General features: G+C 36.3%; 1 protein-coding gene across 8 annotated transcripts in view; it reads right to left on the bottom strand.

Annotated features, from left to right (window-relative positions):
* Nucleotides 1-713: 713 nt before the first annotated feature.
* Nebl (nebulette) overlaps nucleotides 714-22555 on the bottom strand; it is a 149595-nt gene continuing 127753 nt past the window's right edge. For all 8 annotated transcript variants that reach the window (XM_040278005.2, XM_078023336.1, XM_078023334.1 and 5 more), the window contains 2 exons: nucleotides 8072-8178; nucleotides 714-6024 (listed from right to left, as the gene is read on the bottom strand). In XM_040278005.2, coding sequence (XP_040133939.1) covers nucleotides 5848-6024; nucleotides 8072-8178 — 284 coding nt within the window. In that variant the 3' untranslated portion in view covers nucleotides 714-5847. The remainder of the gene's footprint in view (nucleotides 6025-8071; nucleotides 8179-22555) is intronic.

Below are 22555 nucleotides of genomic sequence, written 5' to 3'. Positions count from 1 at the left end.
AATTCATACTTTTGACATATAAAAAACAGGAAATTCAAGAATTGGTTGAAGTGTTTATTCTAAGAGCAGGTGTTATTCATAAAGCTTATTAGTTTACAATTAGTAAGGATTTTGCACCAAAGAGTAACTTTTACAAAATAATATGATAAGGCTAAGACCTAATCTACTGAAATTTATACGAGGGAAAAAATAGGAACTCACTTTTTCAACTATGGGAAAAATTGGAGGAGGGAAGCAATTATTTTCTACAACAAATGAGCCATTTTTAGCAGAGAGATCAGAGTATCTTCCCACTTCATGTATTCAATTTGTGCTTTTTTTTTTTTTTTTTTTTTTTTTTTTTTTTTGCTCCAAGCTGTTTCTTTCATCTTACGAATACAAGAAAATTAGAATTGTATTAGTGAGGACATGTGAGGAATTCAATCCTGAAAGAAGTTAACTATAATGATGCATGATTGTAGTACTTTGATATGAAATCAGTAAGATTCTAAGCTTGAAAAAGCACCATATTATTATCACCTAAAACTAAGTTCATTCTGGGGCGGGGAGGGGAGTGTATTTGAAATGTCTAGTCCAAACCAGCATTCAGCTTTGATGCAGTCTAATGTGAGTTGTCAAACCTAATACTCATGCTACAGTCGAGTTCTGTAATGACCCTGTGTCTAGTGACTTGTGCTTTGAAAAACCACGGTGACAGTCAAGAAGTAGAACCATTTTGTTATATCCTGCATTTATTTAAGCAAACCAAATGGGTAATAGGAAATTAATGCATTATAATGTTTTACAAATACAGAAAGAGGACACAGAATATTTAGACCCTAAAGAGAGTGCATGTGAGAACACAGTTCTACCATCAGAGACCACTTGCAGGGACCCATGGCCAACATATACCCGTTTGTCATTTTTATTCTAACATCGTTCAAGTAGTTTCGATAGATTTATTTTGAAACAAGAGATTTACTTTGAAACAGATACTAATACTAAATGAGTATGGTCGGTTTGTGAGTGACTACACTATACATACTGGAGGCTAGGCTTAATGTGTTATTTCAATGCAGGAGAAAGTATGTCTTATTACACATTTACTGTGACATCCATTGAAATGTGAACTCGTTTGCATAGGTTAGTCCTTTGGGCAGCACGATGTTTCTCTAGTCCACCAAGGCTTAAAGATTCACAGTGTAGAGGAAAAAAACATGATTAAAGCCTTTCTACTAAAATATATTTTAATAGCTGGTGTTAACAATTTGTATAACAAAAGCCAAACTATATTAATAACATCATATCATTCTGTAAGCCCCTTCATTTGAAAACCATTGTTTCCTTCACAACTGTTATGCTCTCAAAGTTAGTAAAATCTCACAAATTAATCCACCATAACACTACATATTTTGAAGCAATCAGAAGTCAAGCTACACAATGATTAAATGTGCATTTATATCACAGACCAACAGTTCCACACATAGCATGCCCATTACATACTTGGTGCTGCTTCCAAAATGCTCAGCCATTCATGGTATGGACACTCAGGAATGGGCCTGGGGAGCAGTTTTCTCTTTTCTCGTTAAAGTAAATCATTCTTAACAACAACTGGATTACAGTATATACTATGCAAACTGGATACCACATATCAAACACAAAAGAGCCTATGAAATTCCCATGAATATACTAAAGTAATATGGACAACCAGGGAGAATATGTGCCAGGGATCCTTCCAGGTTTGTGGATTCCAGGAGTCTAAGCTTCATGGAATGATGACCATAAAAAAAAAAGAAAAGAATCATACAATGTCTTGACTCTTTTGATCATCAATAGTTGCTCAAAAGGGTCTTAAAGGGCATGGAATACTTCAGAAAGAGATTCTCATTTCAGCATTCTTAAGTTAGTTTACCTAGCTTCTTACTTAGCTAAAGTTTTATCATCATCATGTTATATGACCCCAAACAATCCCTGTCTAGTCACTTTCAGATTATCAGATGCAAAGGTATAATTAACTTATGGAGTTCATCTTATGTAGTGAATTCGGTCTCATAATATAATCATTCTATCTTACAATAGATATTTTAAATCCCCAAATTAGCATTTATTACATCTTAACTATATATAAATCCACAAAGAACATTTCAGAAATAGATAGCAGAAGTCAGCATTTTATAAAGTTCTAAACCTTTAAAGGCAAAATACAATCAGCTACCACCTTTAATATCTGTTAGGAGCATCCCACTTCCCCACCACAAAAATACCAATCATATAATAAAATATTACTATAGAATAGGCAGAAGCTTGCTTGCTTGGTTTTCTTTCTGAGATCATAATGGATAAACAAGGGCAATTAAAAAGGCACCTCTTTTATGGATCTGAATTATGATTTTGGTATAAACCACATCCACTTTCTATGTGGATGTGCTATTGAAGATCACACCCATTTTCTTTATTTTTTCATTAAAAACATTCCATTGGAGATGGAACTTGATGTTATATTAATAACATCATATCATTATTGAATTTCCACTCTCTCTTTTGGAAAAAAAAAATCTTCTTCCTAATTCCCTGAGTGTTGTAAGGCTCAACACTGAGAGGACCAGGAAAGAAAGAATGTAGTAAAACTAGCAGAACCACATCTTCATCATCTTCAAGCTATGTAGGTAGGAGCAAGAGAGGGGCTGGTCTAATCTCAACCATATTCATACAAGGTGCTTAAAGAAACTGTGCTTCCTAGTTCCTGTGTGGTCTGGAGGTTGGGAGGCATGGTAAGATGCAGGCCTCTTTGGAGGGCTGACAACCAGATAAATATTTCAAACTGGGCTATGCTGCAGATGTGCAAACAATAACAAGGAGACATGAAGAACTCACTTTGCCATAGGTTAGACAGCTTTCTAGAGAACAAGAATTAGTAAATAAAACCACATGTACTACAAATACTTATCAACAAAAGCAACATATTCTGTTGCTATCCTTTTCTCAAGACAAATATGATCCATAAACAGCTTTGTTTTCAGAAACTTTTAAAAAGTGTATCAAACTTTCCTTGTGCTTTTTTCAGGCTTGAGGGCACACTAAACTTAGGAATCGGGTGCATGCTGTCTGTGCTTAGCACTTACACAGCCTTCTTTAACTTGATTTTTAAAAGATGAATTTTAGAATTTTCCCTTAGCTGCGTTACTTATGAGATATCTGTTGCCAAATTAAAGATGGGCAGGAGGCATATGGAAAGTAGAAAAGTTGTTCGAGAATGTAGCTTTTTTAAAAAATGAGGCTGTAAACATAGCAATTTGGTATTATGTTGCTTATATTCTGCTGAAATGCTTAATATCCACACAAGTGTTAGTAACAATACCATTATCGAATTTTAATCTCAAAAGCATGCAATATCTTGTTCTGCCTCAGTCTTTATTGAAAATAACTGCCCTTTAGCTGAATTCTGATCAGATCTTAATTCCTAAAGTCTTGAAGCAGAAACATCTTGCTATGCAAACATTATATGCAGCTTAAAATTTTAGAACACTTATTCCACATGTACTGACTTCTACATTTAATGAATCTGATTTTAAAGTCAATGGATAAGAAAAACATAAAATATCAAACTATTATTACTTTATGGTAACTTTCCTGATGACAAGTATTATTTTAAGTTAGTTTCTTTGAGCTTCCTAATATATGTGCTATTTACTAAAAATTGTTCCTGTTCTGTCATATTAAGTCCGAATTTAATCAGTGGCTACTCTTTTTTTTTTTTTTTAATGATCACCAAAAAGGAGGAAAAAAATTTTAAAAAAGAGGTCCACCTGGGCGAAACTTAAAGACATACTTAATCTAATCAAATTAAGCAGGCTTATTGCCTTTGGTTTTAATGCACAGATTTTTGCAAAATTATTGCAAGTTCAGTTGTCTTTGTGCATTTCTATACAAGACAGAAAAAAACAGATACAGAGTTTAATCAGTTTAATTATGACTGGCCATTTGAATGACAGAAAATCAGTTTTGAACTGGCTATCTGGTAATCTGTAAACTTCTTCTAAATACCTCAAGATCTTTGCCTGAATTTTACTCTTTTAAATTGCATATTAATGTCATGTAGAAACAGCTTTAGTGCAATAAAGCTTATTTTGCTCTTTTAATGTAAAAAAGGGGAAACTATAGATTTTCCAAAATATGTGCTAACTCTTCCAAGGTGCTAATGAACCAGCTTTGGCCTCTAGACTAGTAAACATTCAAGAAAAGTTGTTTTATAGGTTGTTTTGTTAATTTCCTCGAATATATCAAATAATATGTCCCCAATGCCCATACACTTTATTTTTGTAATTTCATTTTTTTTTCAGTTTCTCACAACTATAGAGTCAGATTCTACACAAATGCTACCCTGTTGCAAGTCACAATAAAGGGCACAATCAGAAAAACACAGAATTGTCAAGACACCAAACTCTTGGTGACCTTGACCGCAAGCTCCAGGAGAAATTCCAAGACCCACCAGCAAAGGTTACACTTGTGGCTGTGAATCTAGCAAATGCCTGAAAAGTCACCCAAAACATGCCAACCATGCCTTTTTTCAGTAGACAAACTGTTTGGCTTGTACTGAAAAATCTCTGATGACATTCCTATGAATGTGATTTAGAAAATGAAACATCACAGAGTGGAAAGAAAGTCTTTTTGATTAACCAGTCTTAATGGCTAGAGTCCCATTCCAGAATTTGAAGACCATTTTCCAAAATAAGAAAACCAGACCATCTCTATATGGAGTTGGTAACTTTTGTTTGCTGGGGTTTTCCTAGTACACTCTATATGCCATTTTTTTTTCCACTGGATTCTATTAAGTTTTCTTCACTTTTAAATCAACAGCAGCATTAAGTTAATGAAAGCCGTTCAATAAATACCTAAATCACTTATTGATTAGAGTATACATCTAATTTCCTAAGGTGTAAACCCTTCAAAACTACAGTGCAATACAGCAGGAAAATCTCAAGCAACTTCTCAAAATATGTTTTTCTGATGCGCTGGCAGCTACAGGGGAGGGCTTTGGATATCAGCCACACTGTTTGCTTTTAACAGGAATGGGCAGTGCAGCTGTCTATGATACAGAAACTTGAACCTACGTGACATGCAACAGGGTAAACACTACTAGGGAAATAATACAGATGACATGAATCTTTGCCCTTTACAGAGTAGCTGTGAAGTTATTTGGTCCTGACGTTCTGTGGAACGGGGCGGTACTTGAGTCCACAGAATGTAAATGGGGAGTAGGATATGCCTTGGTGCAAAGGAGAAATAAACAGATCCCAGTCAGCCTTGGGATCCAGGAAATTTCCTGTTGGGTCCCTAAGGCTACCAGTCAATAAAATTTTAAGCAGGCTATCATTCTGCCACTGCTTACATTTATTATAGTAGGCAATTTTCAGTTGAACTGGAAATTGCCTAATGACTCAAAAGCTAAATGGTTTTTAAATTATTGGCTGTGTTACTGAGTTGAGAATTGGCTTCTGGTGATTTCCAAAGTGACAGCTAAGAAGTTTCACACACTCATTACATGGAAGGGACAATCAACATCTCTATTAAAGTCTACAAAAATACATTTCCCAGAAGGGTTCAGTCGCCAATCAAAGGAAACCACAAACACAATTAGCAGCACCAGGTCTCCAGACAGTAATGATTTTTGTTTACAGGAATTACTGAATATGCTGCTCTCCTCAGCCAAAATTCACTCCTCCTTCCTGGTACCTGTGTGTCTAATTGTCAAAGTAAGGATACATTGTTGTAAAATAATTGCCAAGTTGCTTAAAAGTGTCTTCTATCTTTTAAAAAGATTGGGTTTAGGATACATTAGAATAAAGCTCAAAGGGCAAGGAGAAGGAATTAATTCACAAACTCGATGTAATTTGCTGGGAGCATGCCCGTTCTCCCAGTTCTCTGCACTGTGCCATACATCCAGCCGTCATCGATGGGCTGCACGTTGACGATGTAGTCGCCATCTCGGAAGGAGACCTCATCCTCATCCTGGGCACTGTAATCGTACATAGCTCGGTAGGTCCTCTGAGGAGGCAAGAAGGAATGACACAATGAGTACTGGGACTGTCACAGACACTCATGCTAGCCCCAGCAGACCCTCCCACACATAGAGCAAGACCAGGAAGGACTTCCAGGATGTTGGATTGGGGAAATCTGTAAACCAGAGTCTAACATCTAATTGTGTTGATCTTCACTTCATCAGTCTAAGAGGAAGGGAAGGACTTAACATTGGAAGGTCGGAGCAGAGATAAAGACAACAGAATAGCTAGAAAAGACAGTGAGGAAAGACAATCACCATCATCATCATCTAGCCTGTCAAAGATAGGCTTTGAAACAATAAAGCTGACTTCCCCAGTTTCAGATGGTCTCAGAAACTAGATTATGTAGATTCTCCCTGATCCATAGTCTCCAGACAACAAACCGACCAAAACAGCAGACAGGCCCTGAACCCACTGTCCCTCTGCTACTGATCCCTCCTAATAGAGTCAAGGAATCTTTCCTAAATAGGTAATAAGAATTTTTGTCTTCCTTTTTTTAAAAAAAAAATGTAAAACAAACTTTTAAAAAAATTATATACTGGGCTGGGGATGTGGCTCAAGCGGTGGCGCGCTCGCCTGGCATGCGTGCAACCCGGGTTCGATCCTCAGCACCACATACCAACAAAGATGTTGTGTCCGCCAAGAACTAGAAAATAAATATTAAAAAAAAAATTCTCTCTCTCTCTCTCTCTCTCTCTCTCTCTCTCTCTCTCTCTCTCTCTCTCTCTCTCTCCTCCCTCACTCTCTCTTAAAAAAAAAAAATTATATACTCCCTCTACAGTTTTTTTTAATCACGGTGATAGAAACATAGTATAAAAATGTTCTGAATATGGAGGTATATATAACTAAATCCTTGTTATAATGAGGAATTTTGAGTACTCCTGTACTTATTTTTAACAATAAGAATTTAGCTAATATTAACCACCAGAAAATCTCAAAAACAGCATTCATGGGCTGAGGAAACCAGCTCGGACATCAAGACGCTTGTACCAATTATCTTACAGTTAGAAAAGTGGCCTGTTCCTAAGTGTTTGACAAAGGCCACAGGACTGTGATGGGGCTGGGAAAAGCCATTTCAGTATGAGAGGCCAAGCATAACTCGATGACCTCAAGTACTGCTTCCAAACTTCACACTGAAATAATCTATCAAGATTTCAAGATTTCTGATGGCCGGGCATGGTGGTGCATGGCTGTAATCCCAGCAGCTCAGGAGGCTGAGGCAGGAGGATCTTTAGTTCAAAGTCAGCCTCAGCAATCTCGAGGTGTCAAGCAACTCAATGAGTCCCTGTCTCTAATAAAACACAAAATAGGACTAGAGATGTGGCTTAATGGTCAATTTCCAGTAATTGATGATCATCAATTACCCAAGTTCAATCCTCACTACTCCACCTCCCGCAAAAAAAATAAATAAATAAAAATAAAGATTTCAAGATTTTCAACAGGGGGATTTGAAGACTTTTTTCCTCCAAAAATACATCTTTGATTGACACATAGTAATTTTACAAATTTATGGGCTACAGTGCAGAATTTTGAAGCATGTCTACGATGCATCATGATCAGATCAGGGTAACTGGCAGATCAGGGTACCTGGCAGATCTATCACCCCAGACATTTATCAATTCTTTGTGTTGGGAACATTCAAAATCCTATTAGTTACTTTAGTAGCATTATATCAGCTCCATGGCCATCTTGATGATCATCAAGGTTAACTCATTAATATGACCATTAAATATTTATACCTTTTTAGTCCTAAATGAAGATTATAATTGACTAATACCAATCATGATCACATTAAGATGTCTAACTAATAGATTTCTTGTACGTTTGATTATTTCATACAATGCCTACTAATGCCTTCCTTTCTGAAAGCTTTACCTATACATTTTTGGCTTTCCTTTGAAAGAGTTGTGTAAATGGCAACATGTCACCATTGATCTTCAATGTTCCATAAGCATTTCAAATGTATTCCACATGCATTTGTATTTTTGAGGTAAAATGGGAAGACCAGGTAGGAACACTTTAATGACACTTACTAGATTTGGTGAGTGCTGCATAGACCTCATGGATGACACACTGGTCTGGTGCATGTACCCGTAGCCTTGGGAATGGCTTTGCTGGTAAGCTCCAGGGAGAACAGGCGCTGCACATGAAACACACACACAGATTCCACAGAGTTAGCTTCAAAACGTCCCTCCCCAACGAACCCTCAAAGAGGCTTCATGCTCTGCTAGAAGCTTCAGAAAACAAATGCTTTTGGCAGTGTCATGTGAAATTTGAGTAGCAGTGTTATAAGCAATCTCTTGATTAGTCCAAATCTCAGTAATTAAGGACATTTGTTTTTTAAAAAAAATCAGTTAAGCATGCAGTAAATTATATTTTAAATATTTTATTACTCTTATACATACTATGTTAAAATGATGTAAACACAAAACAAAAATTTCCCAAAATACCTTAACAAAATCATGTTTTTATTTGTACATATCATTCTTTTAGGCATTTTCCAAAATAAAAATAAGAATGTTAAAGGAATTTAATTGGTTTGCCAACCCAATGGTAGAATATCAATATTTTCAGAGTGATTCTCATATAATGGATACTTTCAATATTAAGATATACAGCTGAATGTTACTTTAACAAACATGATAAATAAAACATATGTTTATCGATGTATGACTATTCAGTACAAAGTTTATACCCTTTAAAGAAAACTTTATATAGAATACATGAATTCTCCTTTTTGACTACAAGTCATGACTAAGTAAGTTATTTGAGTATTTATTTTTTACTAAAGCCTGAGGAACAAGACCACTTAAAGAATTTCATACACATTATCTATGTTTAAAAAAGAAAAAGTATTTGCCAGGCATGATGGTGCACATCTGTAATCTCAGTGACTCAGGAGGCTGAGGCAGGAAGATCGCAAGTTCAAGACCACCCTCAGCAATTCAGCAAGACCCTAAGCAACTTAGTGAGACCCTGTATCAAAATAAAAACTAATAAGTTCTGGGGATATGTCTCAGTGGCTGAGCACCCCTGAGTTCAATCCCCAGTACCAAACAAAGAAACAAACAAACAAAAAGGGATCAAATGAGATTCACTCAGTTTGTGCTGTCCTCACCACCAATTATGGCACTCAAAACACACAGTTTCTGGTTTGAAGAACCCTGAAAAAAAACTCTGATTTCTAGAGAAACCAACATAGAAGTTAGATAAAATCTCAACAAAATCAAAAGACAAAGATGCATGCGTTTCTCTGTATATTTAAATATCTGTAACCAGAAAACAGCTATAAATGAAGGTATTTTAGTAGCCCTTCATTATGTTTTGAATAAGTATATATTACATTAATAAAGGTTATACTATATATGTGTTATTAAGATATACAGCTGAATGTTACTTTAACAATTTAACAATATCCCTAATAGTTTGCCACTTTCATTTAACCAAGTTGCATAGATATAGCAATTGTAATGGGTTGATTTGTTGAAGACAGGTTTTATAATAAAAGAAATCGGCAGATATAATTCTTGGGTGTTATAATACTTTACAAATAAATTTATTCTAATGACACACAAGATCATTGATACTTTAAAGGATCTTACTGATCAGAAAGTTATAAAACCTTGCTTGTGTTCTCCCAATGACAATATTGAATAGGGATTCTTTTACATAGTGTACATTGTAAAGTTATTAAAATAGCATTAAACACCAACTACTTCAGGAAACAGCACTTTTCAGGATTATCAACACAACTTAAATATTTCATGTCAAGAGATGTTAAGGATATTGTCAAAATCCACTCACAATGAACAATCAAGAAATTTCCATAAATATTTAGGTCCCCTTACATAGCTAGGTAGAAGGTCTTCTTTGTGTATTGAAGGCTGGAATATTGACTTTCAACTCTCAGCAAATACTTACTAGCTAATGTGCACACAGCTTCTGCATTGCCTGAAACATAGTAAGTCTCCATAATGACTAATAATTATGACTGTCCACCATGTTCAAGGCATGCCAGGCATAAGAGAAGTGACAAAGACAACTGTCCTGGAGCCAGGATGGTCCTGGGCAACTGGCCCTTTACCCAATTAAGCAAATGGCTCTGGATACTTAGGGCCTTTTCAATGACAAGCATAAATCAATTATTTTAACCATATACCCGGGTCTGACAGTTGTGAACTTGTTTCTAATCATTTAAACTAGTTATTTCTTCATTAATTATTATTTGACTCTATCTACAAATTCTAAAGATTAAATATAAATGCCTCTGTTCATGTATATAAGAAATTAAATTCTAATCCATTGTGATACTAATTAACTATGAACTTTACTTTTTTGGTACAGAGTTAAGGATAAACTGTCTCAAAATATTTTGGAATAAAACTTTCAGGAAAGGACATTGAAAAAAAAAATATGCTAACTCAGAATCTGTGAGAGATTTATTTACACAGTTTATAGATCACAATTCCAATTCTGTGCCTGTAGGTAGTGACCATTCAAGAATGTTTATTCTTGAATTATATTCTCTAATTTTGGGTTTCAAAAATAGGGTGTATATTCAATGGCTGAAATCTGCCCTTCAAAGGGAAGCAGTAGTTATTGTTATTGAGGAAATTAAAGAAAGTAATGTGTTAGTCCTTAATAGGTGTGGGTTGGAGAGAGCCAAGAGAGAATTTAGAATGAGACACTGCAGAGTACTTTTATCCGTCTAGCCCTTCTGGTTTCTCTTCATGCTTTTATTGATTATTCTTATTTCTCTCCTTGGCTGAATTACTTAATAAAAGTTCCTTTGGGGTTATAAAACCTTGTTATCTACTTTATACCTGGTGCAATAAGAGTTCTGAGGAAGCTCCTATTAGGAGCTGTGAAAAATATAACAGAGAGCCTAGAGGAATCAACTTAGTAAAAACAAATGTCAATGCTAAAAGAGGCAAAACATTGCTTTTCTGTAGTTATGCCCCATGGATGTTTTTTTTGGAAACAGATAAAACAAGCAAAAGGAAATTTAAAGTGATGGCTTCAAAAATTCAGTTTGTTAAGAATTCAGTTGAAAGATAGTCATTCCACATATGGGATTTCTTCCACGAAATGTAGAATGCAAACTATTTTTCAAAAAGCAAGACATCAGGCTAACTTTGCAACAAACAAGGACATCTTGGAAAAGAGAAAAACTGGTGGTCAGATTTCTTCAGCATTGATATTGAACAAGAAAGGTGCAATGGTATTCCAACCCAAGTGGCTTGAGTTTGAGAGTTTTATTTCCACAACATCAAAGCCAAAAAAAAAAAAAGAGCTTTTGTTAACCTAAGACAACAATAAAGCTCAGATGTTTGACTCAACTTTCATTTCACATTGGTGAGATCATTGACCAGAGATCTGGAAGCTAACTAAAGCACCAAGCGTTTCAGGCAGTCTTTGGGATGTCTTCCTATTCATATGAAACCAAAATGTCTCCTCCTAGTGCACAGTAGAATTATTCCCCCCAAACAGCCCATGTATGTTGCATATATTTTTACATATGTAATTTTGGGGTTTTGGTTTTGTTGTTATTTTTCAGTGCTGGGAGTGAAGCCAAGGCCTCTATCACTGAGCTACACCCCCAGTCCCCAATATCTTCTTTTAAATGTTTATTTTTAAAGTGGAAGGAAATAAAACTAAAATAAAGAAGTGTGTTGATACGAAGATCACAAAATGGAAGGTGAGAAGGAAGGAAGAAAACATTTTTAAGAGGTTTAAGAAATCTGGAACTGGGGCTGGGATTGTGGCTCAGTGGTGGAGCACTTGCCTAGCACAGGTGAGGTACTGGGTTTGATCCTCAGCACCACACAAAAATAAACAGATAAAATAAATATTGTATTCATCTACAACTAAAAACATATTTTTAAAAAATCTGAAACTGAAGAAAAGGAGATCTATACAAATTTACAGAGATTAAAGTTAGTGGATCAAGGATATGAACCCATAGTAAGGGGAGAAAGTTACCCCCAAAGAGGTTCAATTTGGGGGACACACCCATAGATGGTCAAGGAAGAGAAGAAAGTATCTTTTCACGTGTAAAGTGCTTGTATGTTGCTTTTTAATTATCACAATAACTATCCAAAATAGGTATTGCTCCTAATTGACATAATAATGAAAAATAACAGAAGTTCAGAAATTAAGCAGGGTGACAACAGAATAATTATTTTTGCTAGGGAAGGCTAGGTCTCAAGTCATTAAAGACAAGGTGGAAGCCTTAAATGACTACAGAATTCAGTATATGGTCAAAGTCAACTTGTCCAAAAAAATGTCTTTATTGACTATAAATATAACATGAATTGAGAAAATAATTTGGGGGGCTTTCTCCCCTTTATTTTTAATATTCAGTATAAGGAAAAAATCACTCTTGAAAAAATTTCCAATGAAGGATACAGGATCCAATGAAATGATTACCATTATTTTCTAATACCAGTTTTATCAGCTAATATGTGTCAAAGAAATTAATGTTCTTATGTTTTGTTTTGTTTTTAGCACAGAAATCTTTATTTAGACAATCAAAGAGGGATTGCTAAAAGACAAAGTATAAAGGGCTGCTCAATTGAAAGTGAATAATAAACAATAAGATAGATTCTAATTAGATCCCATCTAGTTCATGAGCAAGGTGGCCAAGCTAATTGGTAATAAGGTAGTTCCACAATGTGGACTTTTATGCTGTAATATCTCTTAAATATGTCATTGAGTTTCATGTCAGAGCTTGAAGTCTTCATGGCAACTAAGTGCCCCCCCCACAAGCCATAAATGGGCACTAAAACCATGGAGTTGATCCCTAATCTAACAACAAGATTCTATTTCTTAGTCTGAGAGAATTCTTCACACTATAAAATTTTTTCTTTCTCTGAAGAAAACAGAAACAAGCCAACTTACTTCTAGGTTTTAGTTTGTTGGTTTTTAATGACTAGTTATGAATAGATTACTACCTAAGGAACAGGCTTATTGCACGATAAACCAGGAATTAATAGACTTTAACATAAAAATGATATGATCCACAGGTGAGTAAAAACCATCAAGTTTAAAGACACACCTGATCATCACCATAATACAAACTAATTGCTCAATCTTTGGAAATATGTAAAAAATAAAATTCATCATCATTTCATATATTAAATTTTCCACCCCAGAAGGGTCCATGAACCATGTGAAGGAATTGTGGGAAGAAACCTGGATTGAAAGGAAGTTCATTAGTGAGAAATCAGAAGGTTAATATGACCACTCCTGGTAAGACAAGTGCCCCAAGACCCTGAAGAGACTTGGACCCTGCTTCCTAGGAAGCAGATTAGGAGCTGGTCATCATTAAGAAAGGGGGGTTGTGAAGACAAAAACATGTCTTTGCAAATTTAAAATTTCTCTCTCAAGCTAATGCTAGATTCCTGACAATTTCCTCCCTCTACACTACCAGATTATTTGTGTTAATTTTCTACTCTTCACTAAATTTCATTACTATATAATAATATAGAATATTACTACTTTATAAAACTAATAAGTTCTTTTAAGATTGCAAATCATTCTTATTATGGTAAAGTATATATATATATATATATATATATATATATATATATATATATATCAATCATACAATTTGCCATCTGCATCATTTTTAAGTGTATAGTTCTTTGCCATGAAGTATATTCACATCATTGCGCAACCGCTAGTCCCTTAAGAAAATATGAGTTATATAAAAGTAACTAAGCACCTAGGTGCATAGCCCTCTGGAAGTTAATGCGGAAAACTTGTAAATAAGATTTCACTTCCCCAAGAATACAAAATGGGCAAACAATAAAAGTTACATAAGATAAATATTCACAATTAGGGGGACCAATTCAGTTTGCTCAGGGCTTACCCAGTTTTAGCACTGAGAATTGGGCTTCCCAGGAACACCCTTAGTCTGAGGCAATTTGGGACATCCAATTCCCCTATTTAGAGTGTGCCAGGCCCTGTGTTTAGCATGTCATGTGCAAAAACTGGTGTGAGTGTCATCATGATCTTCATTTTACAGAAATATTATATGAAGGTTAGTGAGGTTAAGGAACCAGGGCGAAATCAGAGCTGGCTGGGAACCAGGTTTTAGTGTCAGTGGTCCAAACTCTTGACTGTACCATAACCAAAATGATGTTGGAAGACATGACAAGACCGGGTAAGATCAATTTCAAAATAACCACCGTGGATTCAGGAAGTACAAGAGTACGGTGGTCTGGAGAGCAGAGAAACTTCCAGGAGTGACTGAGAACATGATCTGAAGTCTGAAGACAGAGCAGTCCATCTTGCCTGCTGGGGGAAGGCAGGAGTGGGAGGGAGAGAAAGACAAACAACTTGAAGGTTAAGAGCTCAGGTTGAGCAGCCAGTCAGGCTTGCTAGGCTCACAGAGGTTCCTCTATTTGTCACTGGCTTATGTTGGGGTTGGGGGTTCAGCTTTGGGCAATAAACCCAATGAAAAAGCTGACGCACGTGTGGTTCATCAAACAAGCCAGACCATCTCTGGAAGAAACCATAGGAGCAATCATTGCTTCACTCTTGGAAAAGGAAGCTCAGATCATAAGAAGTAGTATCACTTCTGGAGCAAGAGATTACAGGGTTTTTGTTGTTGTTGTTGTTGTTTGTTTGTTTGTTTGTTTGTCTGCTTATTTAGTCATTTTGGACTCTGAAAAGACTAAAAGAAAGGGAAGGAGGGAGAGAAAAAGATTTGATTTTTCTTTCTTCTTCCCACTGACAATACTATTCTATTTTTTTTTCTGGGAAATTAACAGTCATTCATTTCAAGTTTATGTCCAATATCACAGCTCCTAATGCAACTTTGACTACTTTCCCACTGAGCAATGACCACCCCCATTGTGATGACACCCAACATTGAAAATCATTTTGTACAATACCCAAAAAATGCACCCCAGGACAGCATCAAAATAGTGATCAGCATTACTGCCACAGACACATTAAGGATTTAGCTGAACATATAATTAAATATAAGGTACAATTGAACCATTTTCTTCCCTAAATTTAGATAATCAGGTTTATAACATTACTTAAAGTATAAATTAAATAATTAAAGAATCTTTATCATCTTTCAATGGCAAAAAGAAATATTCCTACATTGTAGTTTTGTATCTAAACCTACACGTTACATTTCAGCATCTTATTTATATGTTTGGCTTAGTTATCTAAGTACTTCTAAAATATTATTTTGGAGACTCTACAGTTCCTAAGTACTGAAAAAAAACATAAAATTAGTTACATCTTAAATTATTTTCCAGTTAAATTTGATTATTCCCACAAGCCCAGAAAAGCAGTACATTGTGATTTTCAAAGCTAAGTGGTTTTTCTCTAGGAAAAAAAAAAATGAGTCTGTGAATATTCTCTGACAGAACTGAAATAAGACATAATATGGTTTAAGTAGGACTAGACACTTTAGGTTTAAGAATGCCTGCTATTTTGCTTAAGAATAATCTAGCCAAATTACCCCTGCATTTGGATTTGAATTTCAACTTGCATTCTTTTTCTTTCTCAGAGATGCTGCTTATTTTAGCTATTTAAGCTGGGATAAACTCTCCAACTTGTAACTCTAATTCAAACCACTAATATAAGTAGGATCATTGCTATAAAAAAGGGAACTAATTTCTGTCCCAAATTAGAGTCTTTAATGATATTTCCATGGCACACGGTCCTTACGGTATGTAGACACACGTGTGCACTATCCCCAAAGAATAAGAAAATAAAGAATGTAGAGTATGGAGACAGCTTCTCTTCCTCCCAATAGCTCAGCTTCACAGGAAACGTATTTCCTCATGCTCTGCTGCTGGAGACTTGAAGAATCGGCTGCCTCTTCCTCAGAGGCACCTCAGACCTTCTGAGCCTTGGAAGTCAGACGTGCATCCTCAAACAAATGCTGCTCATTACGACCTGACCCCTTCCTCAGCTTCACTCAGAAAGGGAAACTTACAACCTTTCCTTTCATTTCAATGAAGAGAGACAATATGAGTTTCTCTAAAGTTTCAGATTCAAGCAGAAACCTGAACATTTTTCTTGACGGAGGAACAGAAGTAAATTTTTCTAATACTTTATAATTAGTGTACCTTCTATGGGCTCTATGTACTGGTTAGATGGTTAGGTTTAATCTTGCAATAGTCTACTAGTTGGATTTCATATTATAAAGGAACAGTAAGTCATCTTTTTATTGATCACTTTTATCACAGATATTTAGTTTATAATCAACTCTTCAAAACTTCCTAAATACAAATGAGAATACCAAAACATCGCATTTGGGTGAGATAAGAACAAACGTCTCAAATTCAGTTTGAACATAATACTCAAGTATGGTTGGGAAGTAGCAGAACTGAGATTCTCTGGTTGAATGAATTTTCTTTGGAAAAGCTCCTTTAGGAAGAAGTTGGATATTTTGGGGAGAGAGGAGTGGAGTCGGGGCGTCACCAATTATGATAAAATTAAACTAGTGTCTACAATAGAAATATTAGCAAATTTATTTTGAATGAAGATGAATACTTCTAAATCAGAAGTGTATTTTCTTTTCCTTTTTAAAAAATAAATTAGGTAGTATATTTAAGGTTTAAAACATGATACTATAGGATATATAGAGATAGATAGTAAAATTGTTACTGTAATGAAGTAGATTAACACATATCTATCATCTCACACAGTTACTTTGTATGTACATAAGAAAGGCAGCTAAAATCTACTTGACAAAAATCCCTAATAAAGTACATTTTTATTAGCTGTGGTCCTTCTATTGTGCATTAGGTCTCTAGACTTGTTAGATCCTGCAGACCTGTTAGCCTATACCCTCTGACCATCATCTCCCCATCCCCTCCCTCACCACCATCATGGCAACCCCTGTAATATTCTCTATTTCTGTATATTTAAACTCTTTTTTAAAATATTCTTTTCTGCACATAATCTTGGGCAATATTTTTCTTTCTGTGTCTGGCTTATTTCAGTTAGTGTAATGTCTTCCAAGTTCATCTCTGTTGTGGCAAATATCAGGATCTTCATTTTTTAAGGCTGAATAATATTCCCTTGCATATGGATGTGTTACATGTTCTTCATTCAATCATTGATTGGCATTTAGGTTGTTTTTATATCTTAATGATTGGGAGGGAATAATTCAACACTGGGGACATGGAAATTCAGACAGTTTTACATAGTAAGTGATTTCATCTCCTTTGTGTATATACCTAGAGGAGGAATTGCTGGGTCATATGGTTGTTCTATTTTTACTTTCTTAGCAACCTCCATATTGTTTTCCCTAATGACTGTAACAATACATTCCCACCAACAGTGAATCAGTTTTCTTATCCAGGCGTATATTATCTAGTATGCAGTTCTGGTTATCTAATTTTAAAGCTACACTTATGATTAAAAACCAAAAACCCTGAACCAGTGGCAAGATATAAATCATATGCCATCTATAAATCATAAAACCTGAATGAGAAGAGAAAAATCAACAAAAAAATTAATGCAAACACTAGGCAAATAATTGTGACTTTGCAGATATTATTCATTTTGAGAGATTTGGAAATAATGCTGGTTAGATATATATCCATCATTTTCAAAATATATTAATAGCTTATTATTTCATTGTACCTGTGCTTAATATTTCTGTTCTCAATGTAATGGTACATTTATCTTTTAAGGATGTCTACTGTCCCAAGAAACTCAACACATCCCTGTGACCTACACTGTGCCTAGGAATGTGAGGAGCTGCTCTCGCCCTGTATTTCCTTTCCTTCATCATTCATTTACTGAGCACTCCCGGTCCTGTGCTAAAGTACTAAGATGAAAGCCATGACACATTCACTCACTGTCCCATGGAATTCCTGATCTCAATAAACCAGAGTACAGTGAGATAAAGGCCCATAATAAAAGAGGGATGATTCTAAAATTCTGATGAGCACATTTGTTTTGTCAGAGTCCTTACGGAATCCTACAGAATCACAAGAAAAATAAAACATTGGGGTGAGAAGTATTTATATGAGAACAGAAGTACTAACATAGGAATCATTTACTGCTTTCCTGGTTATGAAAGATCATTGGCTGACTCTGGCTTAGACAGCGGTCACAATAGTATATTCCAGTTGGATTACTGCTTTTTTTTTAAAAAAAAAAAAAAAGCAAAAAACTGCAAATGGTATAATTATTCTCAAATCAAATTAGCTTTAACTAGACAATAAAGGTAATGTGAAGTTGCATTGATTGAGCATGGGTATCAAAGCTGAGTCTTTACATTTTGGGTTAAACTCAGACTTGTGCATATTTATTGGGTGTCTATAATCCACGTGCTGATTACAGAATTTCTATTTCAGAGAAATAGAAAGCAGACAAAAAGATTATGTTCCAATAGAGTTTTATTCTGGGGGAGACAGATAATATACGAATTAATGAACACTAATAAAATGGCAGATGGTAAAAAGAGTGAAGGAGAAAAATAAAGCAGGGAATAGGGAGTTATGAGCGTGTGTGGGATGAGCGGTCAAGGAGACTCTTCATGATTACCTGGCATCTAATCAGAGACCCGGAGGGAGGAAGTGAGCATGGAACAACAACACTGGGGGAGTATTCCAGAAGAGGGGCTAGTGATTGCAAAGGCTCAGGGTGAGAGGACTTCTGTCGTCCTGAAGTAGCCAGGAGGGCTGTATGGCTAGAGTCAGGAGGCTGATGGAAGACGAAATCAGAGATAGGATCAAGGATGAGGGTTATGACCAGATCATGCAGTCCCTCGTAGATTATAAATTTGGGGTTAAGTCTAAGAATGACTGCAAGCCATTAGAATATGTTGAACAAGGCTGTAATGAGACCAGGTGTAGATTTTTCAAGGATCATTTTGCCAATGGGGTGAGGTCAGCCCAATGCAGGTAAGAACAGAATCATCAAGACCAGGACCATATTTTACAATCACAGTGAAACAGGATAATGATTCTCTCTGAGTGCAACCGACGGGGTGATAGGTGACTACATTGGGGATTTTGAAGATAGAGCCATCAGTTTTATAGATGGATCAGATGTGAAGTGTGAGAAGAAGAAAGGTGATAAAGTTGATTACCAGGTTCCTTCCCCGGTATTAGTTGGACGGTGAACACAAAGAAAAGGCAAGAATTTTTTTTTTTTTTTTTTTTTTTTTTTTTTTTTTGCCGGGGAGATAGGAAATAAGATCTTGGTTTCAGATATAAGATTTGAGATGCCCATTAAACACCCTGAAATTGGATATTTCATGTGGAGTCTGAAAGCTGTTACAGTAGGAAGGTGCTTTGGTTTGATGTCTCTGCTCTTTTACCTAAATGAAAAATGTCAAGGATAAGGGACATTGTAACGTTGGACATAAAAATCCACAGTGCTGTTTCTATACCATTGGCTCCTCTGGAGGACTGCTAAGAAGGCCTCCTGTTCTCTTGATGCCCAAGTAGGCATTCCCTCAGTAGCATCTAAACCACCTAAGGCAGCCCAGATTCTCAGAAAACGTTCAGTGTACCTACAAGTCTAGGTGACTGGTCCTCTAAAGAGCCTGTAAATCTCCAGCAGGAGAAATCCCAAGAAAAGTGCCCTGGGGTTACAAGCAATCAAATTCTATCTCTGCAGAGGTTGAGCTCAGCCCTACCCACCCTCTGGTTCTGGGGTCTTCTTCAGCCCATGTGAAGACACACGCAGGCCTAGGCTCAAGAGGCATCAGGCCACACCAAGTCCCCAATATGCTACACTCTCTCCCATGCCATTTTTTCTGCCTAAAATACTCCTTACCCTGTTCTCTGCCTGGCTAATTCTAATCCTGGATAATACTCCATCATGACACCTTCCTGCGCGCAATAATTTTCGCCATCTGGTTCACCTACTAGAATATGATGAGCTCTTTGAAAACAATAGATGTATTTCTTTTATATGTGGGTTCCCAGAGTCTCACACATATGGGAGAGAATCAATATTTGTCAACTGAGAAAAAGGAGCAATGGGTACCACTAAAACACGAGGGCAGATGGCTACCTAATGAGCTCACTGCCCTCTTGGCACCATTTGGACGATAGGTAGAGTTCCAGAATGTTCTGAAGCAACTCTTACAAGTTAATCTCTTTTGAAGACAGATTAAGTGAGGTACAGTGCTAGAAGCACAGCCCAGCTAGGCTAGGTTAAACCCCACAGAATTCAGAAACTTGTTTTGGGTCAGTGAAGGCAAGACTAGGTCATTCCAATAAGATTCTTTCACAGCAAAATGACAAAGTTCACAAGGCTGCAAAACTGAAAATGTCTATTTTGAAAAGTGCATCTGTTTTTCATTTCACTCCTATACCCTTTTATGCTCCAGAGGAAAACAGAAACACGTAAAATACCTGAAGCCAAACAGAACACGAGTTCCAACTGAGGAGGGTAAACGTGGGCTGAGATTGCGAACACATAAAAATACTCACAATGACAAAAAAAAAAAATAAAAAATCACAAGTTAACGGAAACCAAAGGAATACAAAGCAATACCAGGAGGCAGAGCCCCGTCACAGGCAAAGTGAAGACAAACACAAAGATCAAAGGCAACCTCACAGCGAAATAAGCAGACACCAGCAGGATTATTTCCACCAGAGGAGTCGTGTGTCAAACGAAAAATAAGTTAAACTAAACTAATACCAAAAGGCAATAAAGATAATTTCAAATAATACTATTCAAGAATCAAAACACAACTGGATCAAGTTTAAATAAAAGCCTCTGTTATTGAATCAAAGTAACACAGTAGAGATGTCAAATGAAAACCCTTTGGTAACTTAATACATTAGAGAGTCGAATCGAGAATAGAGAAAGCCCAGGAGGATCACAGAAGGGAACGAAAATATTCAGGAATCAAAGCAAGATGAGAAAATATCATGAGAAACACAGAACTGAGACAATGATCAAACCTTCAAGGGGAAGGTTTATCTGCTAATGCTCTGAAAACTCAACGTTAAAGATGAACACATTGTATTTTTGCCTCTGGGGGATAAGCCAAATGTTTAACCTTTTGTCCTAACATTTTGAATTTCCTCTATCTCATGAGAGGGACCCCAAAACTGTGAACTCACAGCTGGGTTCATAAAATCAAAGAGATTGCTTCCAGAACAGGAATACATTCTCCCAGGTAGAAGAGAGAGAAAGGAAAAAATTAACTTAATTGTATGGCACTTAGCTTAAGAAACATCAGCTATTCCTTACTATCATAGATATCTAAGAAGAATTTTTAAAAAGAAAAAGAAGAAATATCAGTTATTCTTGTTCTACACAGATGAGAAACGAGCCAATAAGGCCAAATGACCTCTGGTGGACCTAGTCCAAGCAGTGAGCGTCAGGATTCAAGCCTAGTGTCCTCTCTCCCTGCTCAGCAACCTGATCACCTCCCTGTTGGTATTGTCACACAAGCCACTCCACAGCAGGAGGACAACCAAATCTTAAAGGACAGCTTCTTGGTATATGACGTATTTTATTATATAAAATCCTAACCACATTTAAAGGAACCCACAAAATCTAGAAGAAAACGTAGCATTTTGAAATACTTAAGAACGTTTTCTTTTTTCTTCATCTTACTCCTAACAAGTGTTGTTATAAAACACTTTTCAATTTCTTGGGCAGAGTTTACGTAAGTGCATATGATTAACTGTTACTACTAAAGACATTAAAGGTTTCTATCAAAGAGCTTTCCTCACCATAAAAGTCACTTTCTATACTACCCACTCCTCCCTACCAGAGCCCCAGAGCATGCATTTCAAAGGAGACCCTACATTTCAAAGTCTCTGAAAAGTCTTGGATACTACTATTTCTCTTCCCTACCAGAAAAATTAAAAAGTAAAAAACCCTACTGGGAATTCTACTTTAGGTTGTTTTTTTTTTCTTTTTAAGCTATGTTTTAATGTGATTAAAACATATCTAAACATCATCAAAACAAAAGCGTAAGAATTTCCTTCCAAGTCTTATATAAGAGAATATTATTCACAAAAGTAAATATATTTACATTGTATTCATAGGGGTTTATTTGTTTTGGTACTGCGATTGAATCCTCGGGTGCTCTGCCACTAAGCCACTCCCCAGCCCTTTTTATTTCTTTGAGACAGGGCCTGACTATGTTGCTTAGGGCCTCACTAAGTTGCTGAGGCTGGCCTCAAACTTGTGATCCTCCTGCCTCAGCCTCCCAGTGCTGGGATTACAGGTGTGGCACCACCAGGTCCAACTTGGTTTGTGTTTTGAAAATATTAATTTGACCATTTCATTCTGCCACCAAGCATTTGGTGAGTGCTTATTCTAAGAGCTGGACACATAACTGAAAACAAAACCACCAATATTCCTGCCAAAACAGGACTTACAGGCTAGCCAGGGAGAGATGAACACAGACATCAATACACAATGTCTCGGGTGGCATCAGCTGCAGTGAAGCAGGGTGAAGGGACAGATAGCAGGAGAAGGGTGCTGTCGATCTCTGGGACATAGAATCTCTGATAAAGTGTCAACAGAGAAGAAACTTAAAGAAAAATGGGGCT

This window comes from Ictidomys tridecemlineatus, chromosome 10 (genome assembly GCF_052094955.1).
Source record: "Ictidomys tridecemlineatus isolate mIctTri1 chromosome 10, mIctTri1.hap1, whole genome shotgun sequence".
NCBI classification, from domain to species: Eukaryota; Metazoa; Chordata; class Mammalia; order Rodentia; family Sciuridae; genus Ictidomys; species Ictidomys tridecemlineatus.
This window is presented reverse-complemented; position numbering and strand designations above follow the sequence as displayed.